We start from the raw sequence: 13,945 nt of genomic DNA, 5'->3' as shown, positions 1-13,945 counted from the left end.
CTATTTGATTCCTTAGAACCAGCTGTTTAAATTCTAAAAAAGGGATTGCATTTATATTTGTGTCAGGGAAAACCTTTCTGCAATCCTTCCTTTATCCTGTTCTTGAGAAGGGGGAGTATAGAATTATAGAACCTAGAAGGCATTTGTCCCTCTTCTGGGTCATCACATCAGGTTTTTATCTTGTTCATTACTTTATAAAAGTTGTTTATGTATGTTGATTTTCATATTACTGAAACTTTTTGAAATAAGATCTTATTCATATTTATATTTTTATGATATTTAGTATAACACCTTTCACTTAATAGCGCTTATTAAGAATTTGAGTATTGAACATGGGTGAGTTAGCTGAAGAATTGAGAAGTGAAAAGGTTAGTGATGAGAACAAAAGTAGAAGTAAAAAGATTAAACTGTTGTGATAGGAATTGAGGACAAATTTCAGTTCATTCGTTGCTGAAATTTTGTATTTGTAGAACATGTCTGATTTTTTTTTAAAAAAACAGACAGAGAGAAAGTCAGAGGGACAGATAGGGACAGACAGGAATGGAGAGAGATGAGAAGCATCAGTCATCAGTTTTTCATTGCGACACCTTAGTTGTTCATTGATTGCTTTCTCATATGTGCCTTGACTGTGGGGCTACAGTAGACTGAGTAACCCCTTCCTCGAGCCAGTGACCTTGGGTCCAAGCTGGTGAGCTTTGCTCAAACCAGATGAGCCCGCGCTCAAGCTTGCAACCTCAGGGTCTCGAACCTGGGTCCTCCGGATCCCAGTCTGACATTCTATCTACTGCGTCACCACCTGGTCAGGCTAACATGTCTGTGATGATCAGATTGGATAAAAGCCCAATTAAGAGATTAAAAAATTTTTTTTTACTTTTTATTTTTTCCAAATGAGAGGTTTTTAGGTGAGAGGAGGGGTTATAGTGAGACAGACCTCCTGCTTGCACCCTGACTGGGATCCACCCAGCAACCCCATCTAGGGCTGATGCTTGAGTACGAAGCTATTTTTAGTGCTTGAGGCTGAAGCTATCCTCAGCACCTGGGGCCATGCTCAAACCAATGGAGCCACTGGCTGAAGGAGGGGAAGAGGGAGACAGAGAGGGAGAGAAGCAGATGGTGGTTTCTCCTGTGTACCTTGATGAGGAATCAACCCCGGGATGTTGTAGCTTAAAATACCGTATTTTGCCTGCCTACAACCCACCCCCAACACACATTAAAATACCGTATTTTTTGCTCCATAAGATGCACCTAGGGTTTTAAGGAGGGAAATAAGAAAAAAAATATTCTGAACCAAGTGTTGTGTTAAAATATTTAATAAAATATACCACAATATTTCAGCAGTGTAAACTCAACAGCAGTATTAACAACCATCAGCACTGTTATTAACAAACGAGAAGAGACTTTGATGTTCAAAGACTCTTCTAGTTGTCCAGGAACCTGCAGTAGCGGAAAGAAATGGCCATTCGCTCCGTAAGACACATGGGCATTTCCCCTCCACTTTGGGGAAATAAGGTGCGTCTTAAGAAGCGAAAGACATGGTACTCTTTTTTAGTTCTTGTTGAGTCAGCTTATGTAATTTGTTTTATTTTCTAGGCGTTTGCAGTCCCTAATTAAAAATATTACACTTAGAAGAACAAAGACAAGCAAAATTAAAGGAAAACCTGTTTTGGAATTACCAGACCGTAAAGTATTTATTCAGCAAATTACACTTTCAGACGAAGAGAGGAAGATTTATCAGTCTGTGAAAAATGAAGGCAGAGATACTGTTGGAAGGTATGGAGAAAGAAAGCCACTTTAGAAAATACTTTTTACTTTCTTTGTTTCCCATTTAACTGTGTATTATTTTTAAGATATGTTAACAATAGTCTGAAGTATAGTGAAAGATTATTGACTTCTTTAACTGTAGTATATTTAAACTACTTTCTATGAATTAATGGCTGAAGTGAATGACTATTATAATTTAACAGGGAAGTAATTTCTTAAGTTAGGAAAAAATGTGAAGTTTACATGAAAAGGCAGGTTCTGATTTGCTCCTCGTCAGAAGACCTTGCTTGCGTCTGTTCCCGACTCCGTATCACAGGCGTGGCTGCAGCACTGGGAGGTGGATGTATAGGGAAAGGGAACCCACTGACGACCAAGACTGGGAGGACTGTCTGCATTCGAGAGATAAGAAATGAAGAAAAGCCGCTTGCAGAGTTAATCAAGGGGGGAGTGAAGGAAGTGGAGAAGATGTTAGAGAATGTCCGGAAAGGCAGCACAGTCACGGCAGGGAGCGCTTGGCAGTGCCCTGTAGCACTGAGGCTTGGGGAGGGCTCTTCAGTGTGGGGGTTCAGAGGTCCCCCTGTCTGCTCTCACAGTAATCACCAGAACAATGAGTTTAGTAGCCAGGTTGTAGGACTAAGGGGCAGAGGGCTGTTACAAAGTCTGACAGGAAGAAGGAAGACTGATAGGGCCAATGTGTGGTTTCTGGATGAACTATTTGCTAGTTTTATTTGGGTGACTGTCTTGAGATGGAGAGAACATGGGAAAGATCACAGATACAAAAGTGAGTAAAGCAAATTGGTGGAGAAAAATGGAGTGGGGGGATAATATCAGAACAATCTGAAATATGAGACCAAGGTATTTGTGAGATCAGGGTGGAACTTGAGGAAGGTAGAGAGAATTTAAATTTTTAAGAAAGGTAAGGTGTTTAGAGTGCTAGCAAGGCTTCATGTAGTATTGGACTGTTGGTCAAATAAGTTTGTAAAATAGGATTTTTATGTCTGCTCCCTTATAGTCTGCATTGGGGGCTGGGCAGCGCCAGGTATATGTGGTCTGTGAAATTGCAAATTACCTTCCTGCTTGGGAAGGGCCATTGTCTTGCTAATGTGTGCTGAAGGAAGGGTTTTTGTGCCAGAAAAGTTTGAGAAGAGGAGAAGAGGCAGAGAGAAGCCATGTTTTCAGGGAGAGCAGAGAGACTGCAGGGTGCAGAAGGAGAAGCCAGTTTGTGCAGAGAAGGGAGAAGGTGTGCAGATGGGGAACCAGGGCTGAGGGGCTTTGGGAGCTCCACTGAGGCTGGTGGGGCCTTTGGTTCCAGGAGGAACCGGAGAACATTCTCCTGGTTGTGGAACTGGAGAATGCGTCAGGGCTTTGGGAGTGAAAGGGAAGTGTTTTTCCCTGTGTGTTGCTCTTCAGCCAGTGGGAGATTTTAATAAAAGAATGGCCCACCATTTTTTGGCTCTACTGTTTCTTTACCATCTGCCCGAATCTAGTGAGAATCTGCATATGAATGGCCCTGATGGTGGCAGCTCCTGGCCCTGCATGGACCCACATATAAGTTGTCAGTATGACTTTTCAATAACACGGAAATCTGGGGATAGGTGTTGATTGATCAAGTAGATTGAAGTGACTGGCATTGGTAGGTGAGAGATTTCAGTTCAGCGGGAGCCTGGCTGACGTCAGTGGCGGTGGGAACCTGCGTGAGGAGGAGACAGTGAGGGCAGAGCAGGTCTCAGAAGTAGGGGTCTTCAGAACGCAAGAACTCCATTCAGCGAGTGACCGAGTAGGGTTCGTAGGGATTAGGGATGCTGAGAAGATTGCGGTAGCGGGAGGTAGCGGGAGGTCTCAGCAGAGATTTCAGTGCGGAGAGGCACAGAGCAGCGGGGTGAACTGGACTGTGTCACAGCTAGTGACTGACAGCTGGTGATAAAACTCAGGCATTGTGGGTCCACCTTGTAAGTTTACCCTTCACAGTATGTTGCCTATTCTTACATTCTTGACTACTTAGAAGTATTTGTTCCAGTGATATTACTGTTACTTACAACAGCGGGTACATGTTTCTACCACTTCCCATAGTATTCTGAATGCTGACAGTCTAGCTCTAGAGTCTGCTCTGACCACTATGCAAAGTTTCTTTTATTGTCGTACTACTTAAATATCAGATTGACTTAGTGTGTATAATTTTTGGATTTCCCAATTCTTCAGAACCTGTGTTGTTGTTGTTTAACTGTATTTTACATTGAGTTTTTCTGTGGAAAACCCTGATTTCATTTATTTCTTTAGTTGAGGTCCAGCCATTTGACTAGGACCTCTCTCTGTTGATTTTTTTCTAAAATATTTACCATTTACATCTCTGGATTCCAGGTCTTTCCCCCACTTTTCCTGGAACATTTTTTCCCTTTTTCTGGTCCATTATTATATTTTTCTCTGTATATGCTGCGTGTTCATTGTTTTTCTGTAGAATTCATTTTATTCTAGTCGTTTACATCTTTCTGTTTAACTTCGCTTTTCTCAGGCCTTTTCCCCACATCCTTTCCTCGCTTTTCCGTGGCTGGCCGCACGTGCTGGCTCTCCCTCTCCCATGCTGCCCTGGGCTCCTTCCCCCTCAAGGGGACCTGGCTTCCTCCTCTCCTTGGCTGTGGGTCCTCCCTTTCACAGCTCTGTCTCTGCCTCAGCTCTTTTCTGCTGAGTTTTCTTTCACTGCTGTTTGCACCCTCACTTGTTCTTTGATGTTGTGACTTTGTGTGAATGTCTTGAGTGTTTCCTGAACTCACTGTGCCCCAGATGAGAAGGAAGTGGCTCTGTTTAGTCATGACTCAGGGTTAGTTACATGTAACTGCTTTTAGGTTTTACCTGTGCTCATGTGACGGATCGGAAGCTTTTAAGGTCCCTTCCAGTGTGGAATGCAGTGTCCATAGTGTTTTCTGGAAACACAGTAGGTCTGTGTGTTTCCTTCTTCAGCTTACCTGCCCTCCTCTTGGTGTAAAACTGTCCAGGGAAGTTCAGGCCCCAGCCACTCAGCTGTGTTTGTGCTTGCACGTGAGAGGAGCTGGTTCTCACCTCCAGCTGGGACGGCCCCGGGAAGAATGTGCTCTGGGAGGCCTGTGTGCGCTGAGTCCACCTTCCGGCCTCTCCCGCTGGTTCTGCTGCACGTGGCGGCCATTTCTCACGTGGTGTGCTTTTATCTGACCAGTCTCACTCCTGGGGCCATTATAGAGTTTGCTTTTCTGTCTTTTATTCTTGTTTTGATGTGATTTCCAGAGAAGAGAGAACTATGTCATTTTTATTCCGCTGTTTTTAAATTGGAAAGCCTGTAATAGTTCCATTGTCACCTGTAGGTATTTTAATGAAGGGACCGTCCTTGCGCACTACGCTGACGTCCTGGGGCTTCTGCTGAGATTGCGGCAGATCTGCTGTCACACTCACCTTCTGACCAACGCGGCGTCCCCCAGTGTCCCCTCAGGTAGGTGCATCGGATTGGTCTACGCCATGGTGTGTGTTACAACATGTACTCAGAGGGAGAACGTTTTCATATGGCTTAAATTTAGTTTATTTGTCAAATAGCATTGTTTTGAGTATAGGGCTCAACTGGGGATATATCCAAAAATCTCCTACTAAAGAAATGGAATATAATGAGGTCCTCCAGGTTTTCTCCTGATGGATACTCTCAGGTGAAAGGTTCACACTGGCTCTGCTTTTCATTCTGTGGTAGCACGTGCAGACGGTGTTACAGTGATGTGTCTGTGTAAGCTATAGTATGTGGGTTGGCTACTACGTTAGCATCTGAATTTATCTTAAAATTTCAAATTTAAACCATGCTTTTTGCCTATAATAGAAAAAGACTAAAACTACTCAAGCACAACATTTTCCTGTATTAGGAAGATGAACTTGTCCAGTCATATTACCAGTTAGGCTCTGGAATGAATTTTTCAGCCTTTTCTCTAGGAAACGATGCACCGGATGTTCTACGGAAGAAGTTAATAAGGAAGATGAAGTTCATTCTGAGCTCAGGCTCCGATGAAGAATGTGCAGTTTGCTTGGATTCTTTAACGGTTCCTGTCATCACACATTGTGCACACGTCTTCTGCAAACCCTGCATTTGCCAAGTCATTCAGAGCGAGCAGGTGGGCGGGTGCTAACTCCGGACGGGTTCACGGAGCGGTGCACCAGTTCAGAGTGTAATGAAAACCCAGGGCTGAGAGTTTTGCACTTAGATATACTAAAGTCCCTTTTGAGTGAATCATACTGTCATCTTAGTAGGTGACATACTTCTTATAATTAAGCCCTTTTTAACATAAAAAGACATTTTTGGTGTCATGTTGCACAGTGTCTTAGTTCTAATTGTTTATTACTATCCAGTAACTAGATTGATAATGTGAGCTGCAAAGGTAATTTTAATTTTTTAGTGAAATAGATCAAGTAAACTCTTACAATATATTTTTACTTATTCAGTATATCTAAAATATAAAAACTTGAGATACTTTATATGATTTTTTTACCTTAATATTTTATTAATAAATTTAAGTTCAAAATCCAGTTCAAAATACCATACTTATAGTACATCTAAATATGGCTTTGTCATATTTCAAGGGCTTATTGCTCTATGTGGCTATTGGCTATGGCATTGATTAAGGTAGATCTAGATTCTTATGTACGGTAGAATTTTTTGAAGTGAAATAATCCTTTAAGCAGTTCTTCAACTAAGGTAGAATTTTTAAAAACATTTTTGTTGTGTAAAGTCCATATAGAAAAATTGTCAAAGTCGTGCTTTTCCAGCTCAGTAAATTATGAAGTATGCACATCCTAGTAAAGACCACCGAGGTCTCCTGGAGTCCTGCTGACCGTTGACCCTGTCCCTCCTCCTCTAAGGGGGTCCCATTATACCAACGTCCTTTCGACACTGCTTTAGTCCCAGAATCTTTTGTACTGTAATGGTATCAGGTATGTAGTTATTTAAGAGATAATCTTATTTTATTAGTGTGTCTTGGAAAATTGGGCCCAATAGATACTGCTTTGAATGAACCTGTTAGTATTTAACTGATCTAGACTGGATTTACAAGTCATTAAGAAGGAAATAATTTTTCTTCCAAATAGTTCCAACTAGCGAGCTGTGTTGTAGTTAGGTTCAAGAGACCGTGGTTCATGGTTTCTTTACTTGTCTGCAGATAGTGTAACGTATGTTACGTCAAGTGCTTGATGCTAGTCAAGGTCCCACGCTACTGTTCTCTTTTACCCTTCCCGCTCATCACGTGAGAACACGCCTGCCTGTAGATCAGCACATGCAGACCGTCTCCAACAGGAGGTTGACGAGAGGGTCATTGCAGGGCTTACCCTCAGACTCAGAACTTAGAGTGCCCTGACAGATTTTATGTCACTTTGTATTTCTGTTCCTCCAACAAGTGTCACTCATACTTTGTTCTTTCTTATGTAGCCCCATGCTAAGTGCCCTTTATGTAGAAGTGACATTCGTGAAGACAGTTTACTAGAATGTCCTCCAGAAGAACTGGCGTATGACACTGGGAAAAAGTCTAACACGGAATGGACATCAAGTTCAAAGGTAAGGTATTTGAGTATTTGTTTCATGTTTACATAAAGAAACATCCTGTATAAAAATAATAATTACACTTTTAATTCTGTCATTTGAGTGTTACACTTCGTTGCTGATCACTGGCTGACTTTCGGAGGGCAGTGAAGGTTTTGGTCTTAATGTAAAAGTGGGTGGTCTTTCGCCTGTGCATTTTGGGGAAATAACATGGCAGGACCTTTCTCTTCATAAGAAACAATTTTGGATGTATTTTTGCCAATTCAAAGTGGAACTTAATGGCATCCTAATTTTTTTCAGATCAATGCTCTGATGTACGCATTGACTGCCTTGAGAAAGGAGAACCCCAACATTAAAAGTTTAGTTGTTTCTCAGTTTACAACGTTTCTGTCTTTAATAGAAACACCACTCAGGTGAGTTTAACAGTGTTTCTCACTGTCAGTAAAAGGATTTTTATGTGTTTTGATTTAGATAACAAAAAGTTATGTTTTACCAGTTTTATTCATTTCATCTGTCTAAAATAACATGCAGTCACAATAAAGAATATTTTCTGCTTGACCACGTGGTGGCGCAGTAGATAGAGCATTGAACTGGGATGTGGAGGATCCAGGTTCAAAACCCCGAGGTCGCCGGCTTGAGTGTGGGCTCATCCAGCTTGAGTGTGAGTTCACCAGCTTGAGCGTGGGGTCGCTGGCTTGAGTGTGGGATCATAGATATGACCCCATGTCACTGGCTTGAAGCCCAAAGGTCGCTGGCTTGAGCCCAAGGTCGCTGGCTTGAGCAAGGGGTCACTTGCTCTGCTGTAGTCCCCTGCTCAAGGCACATATGGGAAAGCAGTCAATGAATAACTAAGGAGCTGCAACGAAGAATTGATACTTCTCATTTCTGTCCTCCTACCTGTTTGTCCCTATCCCTTTTTCTGTCTCTGTCACTAAAAAAAAAAGAAATTTTCTAGAAGCATGGGATTTTAAAGATTAAGCCTGAATTTATTGAAAAAGAAACTGACTGCAGAGCCTGCCATTGTAGTAGATGGTTAGTAAGTATCTGTCAGAATAAACGAGTGGGGGATTGGTGACATGGAGACACTGTAGTTACTGAACGTGTGTTTATTGTATGGGGAGTGTGACTTGTCTCTCTGCCTCCCCCGTTAGAGCCTCTGGATTTGTGTTCACTCGTTTGGATGGTTCAATGGCCCAGAAGAAAAGAGCTGAATCAATTCAGTGTTTTCAGAGCACTGAAGCAGGCTCTCCAACCGTAATGCTTCTGTCCTTGAAAGCAGGAGGGGTTGGTTTGAACCTCTCTGCAGCTTCTCGAGTGTTTTTAATGGATCCGGTAAGTAATTCTGTAGACTTTGCTATGTTATTATTTCTGTAAAAAAAATGAAGAACGAAAACAATTTGTCCTTTTAAAGTCAGCCGGTGTTCATAGTTATCATCAATTGTGAGAATCTCTGAGGCAAACTTCCGAAATAGATCATAACTGACTGAATGTATGTTGAGGGCTTGACATAAGTAAACTGAACTTGAGAGAACGTGAGCGGATCGGTGGTGCTAAAGCGACCTTGCTCCACTTGTCAGGCCTGGAACCCCGCCGCCGAAGACCAGTGCTTCGACCGCTGCCACCGACTCGGCCAGAAGCAGGAGGTTATCATCACAAAAGTGAGTTTGCAAGCCACTTACTTTAAAATCAAGTTGGTGAGGGTTTCAGGTGATACAGATGTTGCATGGATACATTCTTGTAAAGTGTAGGGTTACGCAGGGCCAAGTAGGAAGGTCACCCTTACTCTCTTCAGAGGAAACCAGCACCTGTCGTCGGCCATGTGCTGGCTGAAGACCCTTTCTCTGCCGTTCCTGCTCCCTGCGGGCATCTCATTTGGAGATAGTTGGGGTCATACTGTGTTCTGTGGTGTTTCTTCCCTCAACAGTGAATATCGGAGACCACCGTGCAAGTGCATGCAGATCACACCTATTTCTGTTTTTCTCTATCGTGGTGGGAGAAACATATTAAAAATATTAAGAAGTATTTCCAAGTGTCCAGGTCAGTGGTAGTCCGTGGACATTGCTTTTGCTGTCCTGACCACCATCCACCTGCAGACTTGGGCACCTCCCGCTGAAACGCCATGCCCATCAGACGGGACTCACCGCCCCTTCCTGTTCCCCTGGCAGCCGCCCTCTTACTGTGTAGCCCTCTAATCTGACTACTCTGCAAACCCGTTCTTTTTAACACCTACATACAGGCACACCACAGTTTACCCAGTTCAGTTCACCTGCTGATAGAACGGGGCCGTCGTGAGCATTGCATTGCGTGCATCTCTGTGCATCTATACAAGTATTCTTCAGGAAAGCTAAGCAGTAGACTTCTGGGTCTAGAATTGTTACATAACTTTCAAGTTGTTTTCAAAATAGTCTTCCTGATGTATGAGAATGCTGCAGATATATACTTACGTGATGGTCAGAGCCGTGCCCTTCTGATCTGCACATAACAGCCTTGAGCATGTTCACATATCTGCTGTCCAGTAATATTTTTTCCTGTGAATTGCTTGTTTATATCTTTCCCCTACTTTTCAAAAAGTACAAATATAGTTTTATGGTATAAAGGGCTTCCTTATATTTTATACATTGTAATTTTGTAATTTTAAATGTTGTGTTATGTGTACTGGGCATGGTTATACCAGGCTCTTGGTTACCTTTGAACTTTTTATGTCCTTTGTTATGACAAAGTTTTAAATTTTGTATAATTTAAAACATGTCAGCCTTTTGGATTTTAAGGTTTTGCTTAGAACAGAGGCTTTATAATCATTTTAAAACAAATATACATTTACTTCTGATTCTTTTGAAATATTTTTTTTTTTGGTTTATGATTCATGATATGGTTTTAATTTTATCCTTTTTTTTTTTTTTACAACTTATATTTATTTTTTTTATTCATTTTTATAGAGGAGAAAGAGATGGGGGGGAGGGGGGGGAGCAGGAAGCATTAACTTCCATATGTGCCTTGACCAGGCAAGCTTAGGGTTTCGAACAGGCGACCTCAGTGTTCCTGGTTGATACTTGATCCACTGTGCCACCACAGGTCAGGCACTAATTTTATCCTTTTTACAAAGAGCCATTTGCTTCATTGCCAGTTGTTTAGAAAGTCCTTTTTTTTTTTTTTTTTTTTTTTTACAGGGACAGAGAGAGGGATAGATAGGGACAGACAGACAGGAACGGAGAGATGAGAAGCATCAATCATTAGTTTTAGTTGCACGTTGAGACATCTTAGTTGTTCATTGATTGCTTTCTCATATGTGCCTTGACCGCAGGCCTTCAGCAGACTGAGTAACCCCTTGCTCGAACCAGCAACCTTGGGTCCAAGCTGGTGAGCTTTTTTTGCTCAAGCTGGCGACCTCAGGGTCTTGAACCTGGGTCCTCCCAATCCCAGTCCAACGTTCTATCTACTGCGCCACCGCCTGGTCAGGCTAAATTAAAGTTTTTTAAAAATTCATTTTAGAGAGGAGAGATGAGAGCAATAGAGAGAGAGAGAGAGAGAGAAGGGGGAGGAATAGGAAGCATCAACTCCCATATGTGCCTTGACCAGGGAAGCCCAGGGTTTTGAACTGGTGAAAGAACTTTTCTATAAAGAGTGTTCCTATACAGGAACTTGGGTAATATTTCTATTTATTGATTGATTGATTGTGTTTCAACAACATTTTATAACACAGCTTTGGTTATTACAGTAACCAGAACAACTTGGATAGTGGTGAGTAGCAGTAGTGACAGTAACCATTCTTGGCTTGTTCCTGTGTCATTGTTCGGAATACTTTTATTGTTGTATACGAAACAGGTTACTTTTGATAAGTTTTTAGTAGATGCCCTTAATAAGTAAGGTTGAGGACATTTATTTCTACATTGATGAGGATTTTATTTTATCAGGAATAAATGTTGAGTGTTATCAAATGCTTCTTAATCATCTGTTGAGATGATCACTGTAATTTTTTGTGTTACGGATTATACCAGATTCTTGCATTTCTGAGAAAATCTTATTTGGCTTTTTAAATATGATAAATTGATTTTGCTAATATTCCAGTTACAAAGCTGCCTATAAAGTTTGCTTTTTGGAGTGCTGTTGTTATTTCATGATGGCGTTTTAAGATATAATTTGGGCCGTGGCCAGTTTGCTCAGTGGTAGAGCATTGGTCTGGTGTATGGATGTCCCAGGTTGGATTCCCGGTCAGGGCACACAGGAGAAGCGACCATCTGCTTCTCCACCCCTCTCCTCTCTCTCTCTCTCTCTCTCTCTCGCTCTCGCTCTCGCTCTTTGTTCCCCTCCTATAGCCATGGCTCGGTTGGAGCAAGTTGGCCCCTGATGCTTAGGATGGCTCCATGGCCTTGCCTCAGGCGCTTAAATAGCTTGGTTGCTGAGCAAGGGAGCAACAGCTCTAGATGGGCAGAGCATCGATCACCCTGTAGGGGACTTGCCGGGTGGGTCCTGGTCGGGGTGCATGTGGAATTATGTCTCTGCCTCTCTGCTTCTCACTAGAAAAAAAAAAAAAAAGATATAACTTGTGTCTTTACAGCCATATCTGTATAGCAGAAAACCACACTGAGTGATAAGGGAAAGCAGTGCTCATCTCTAGTTATATTCTGTTCTAAATAGTCTCACCGTATATTCAGGGAAAAGGGGAGCTAAACAGTGTCTAATTATTACTGACCATTTTTCAAAGCTACATAGTCCGGTAAGAATGTAAACCAATGTTTTCATCTTCTCAAGTGTTCATTTATTTTTAAAGATTTTAAATACTGTGACCTAAAAAGAACTTGACCAATTTTAACTTTTTTTTTTCTCTTAAAGTTTATTGTGAAGGACTCTGTTGAAGAAAATATGCTGAAAATACAAAACAAAAAGAGAGAACTTGCAGCTGGAGCCTTTGGAACTAAAAAAACAAATGCTAATGAAATGAAACAAGCTAAAATTGATGAAATTAGAACTTTAATTGATTTGTAATTGGTGGCACTTTGGTGAGATTGTTTGATCATATATATACAGAAATTTTGGAAATGGAAAAATAGTTTTAGAAATGAGACCTAGTGAGTATGTCTTCTAAAAGGGGCTTATTGTTTTATATCCGGGAAGAGGTGTGACTGACATATAAATCTCTATATGAACCTATTTTTAAGGATGTTTCAAGTAGCAATAAGTTCTGTTACAAATGGTGGCCTAAAATAAGTTTTTTGAGAAAAGTTACTTTGTTATTCAACTTTTCATACTATCTGCTGAGTATTTTCATATATCTTGCCAAATACTCAGCTTTTTCATATTTTAGAGAAGGTTAGACCTTTTATACTTTTGACCAAATGAAGAGTTATTTTTTATGTTGGACCCATTTGGTTTTTCAACAAAGCCTCCATTCGTGATGCCGTGGATTCAGCAGTCCTTGTGAACAATTCATGAAGACACAGACTATATATGAGATTGATTTTATGATTTCCAAAAACCATATTTGCATTCCAGAATCAACCTTACAATAAGAGACCAAAGTCCAGGTTAGTAAGTTACTTGTAAATATTTAAGTGACTTGCAGATTTATGTTCATGAAAAACTGAGGGACTGTGTTATAGCACTCACTGTGTTCCTGTCGTAGTGAGGCGTGCTGACGGCCAGTTAAATGTAAGGATGTGTTAGTGTGTAAATACAGTCTGGGCAGAAAGGGAACCAAGTCGACCCAATTTGACTTTAATATTTAAATTATGGAATGGCTAAATAGATATTTCTATATATAGATAATTTTTATTTATGTAGGGCTTTCTTTGCAATAACTTGCTACCTTTTTACAATTCCGAAGTTGACTCTAGGTGAGGGGTGTAGATGTGGGTGGAGGTTGGGCTGACTGACCACAATCATTCTAAAGCTAAAAGACATCTTAATCCTGACTGGAAAAAGTTGTTGTTGTTGTGTGTAGAATCAGAATTTGATTTTGGACCTTCGGTTGGTTAATTCATCCTGCCATCTATCATAGAGGTAATCATCTTTTTGTTAATAAGCTCACAGGAGTTGCCACAGAATTCTTGTTGATTCTTTGAACCACATTTAGCACAAACAAGCTCTCCTTTAGCAATCAGGTTAGGTAGTCAGTGGGGTTTTGTCCTTACGGGAAACTTTTTTTCTTTTTAATCCAAAGAGATTCATTACTGTAACCAGAGGAGCTTCATGTGAGATGATGCAGACTTGAGAATACCTTCTGTTCTACTTAAGTGTCGGGAGTGAGTTGGCTGAAGGCTAGGAGGTGGGCGGCAGCGTGGTGTTCTAGGGCGCTCCTCTAAGCTGTGTGCAGACCTAACTGCTGCCCTCGCCTCTGGCCCGCCTCGCGCTCCAAGGACACGGGTTGGTTCCGCAGCAGGAATTTTCCATCCCTTTTCTCTCTGGAAGGTGAGGCCGGGCTGACAGGACAGCGTCTTTGCGGGGACGAGAGTGGCTGGCCCTCCAGCATCAGGGGCAGCGGGGCCTTCTTTACCTTGTGGGGCTAGCGGTGCGCACAGTCAGGCTGCTGGGACTCCTGCCGTGCAGGACGTGGGGTTCTGGCCTCACCCTCCAGAGAGAGCGGGGCGGGGGTGGGGGCGCTCAGTCAGAACACCACAGCGCAAGCTCCTCTTCTCACAGGGAAAGCCTGCA

General features: G+C 41.9%; 1 protein-coding gene across 1 annotated transcript in view; it reads left to right on the top strand.

The window, feature by feature from the left end:
* The window catches only part of LOC136380099 (helicase-like transcription factor), a 43,192-nt gene extending 29,247 nt beyond the window's left edge, over positions 1-13,945 (top strand). The window contains exons 18-25 of the mRNA XM_066347900.1: positions 1,591-1,770; positions 5,094-5,218; positions 5,701-5,879; positions 7,187-7,312; positions 7,598-7,710; positions 8,449-8,629; positions 8,875-8,955; positions 12,128-13,945. Of these exons, the coding sequence (XP_066203997.1) occupies positions 1,591-1,770; positions 5,094-5,218; positions 5,701-5,879; positions 7,187-7,312; positions 7,598-7,710; positions 8,449-8,629; positions 8,875-8,955; positions 12,128-12,280 (1,138 nt within the window). The 3' untranslated portion in view covers positions 12,281-13,945. The remainder of the gene's footprint in view (positions 1-1,590; positions 1,771-5,093; positions 5,219-5,700; positions 5,880-7,186; positions 7,313-7,597; positions 7,711-8,448; positions 8,630-8,874; positions 8,956-12,127) is intronic.

The sequence above is a fragment of the Saccopteryx leptura genome, chromosome 8, assembly GCF_036850995.1.
Source record: "Saccopteryx leptura isolate mSacLep1 chromosome 8, mSacLep1_pri_phased_curated, whole genome shotgun sequence".
Taxonomy (NCBI): Eukaryota; Metazoa; Chordata; class Mammalia; order Chiroptera; family Emballonuridae; genus Saccopteryx; species Saccopteryx leptura.
This window is presented reverse-complemented; position numbering and strand designations above follow the sequence as displayed.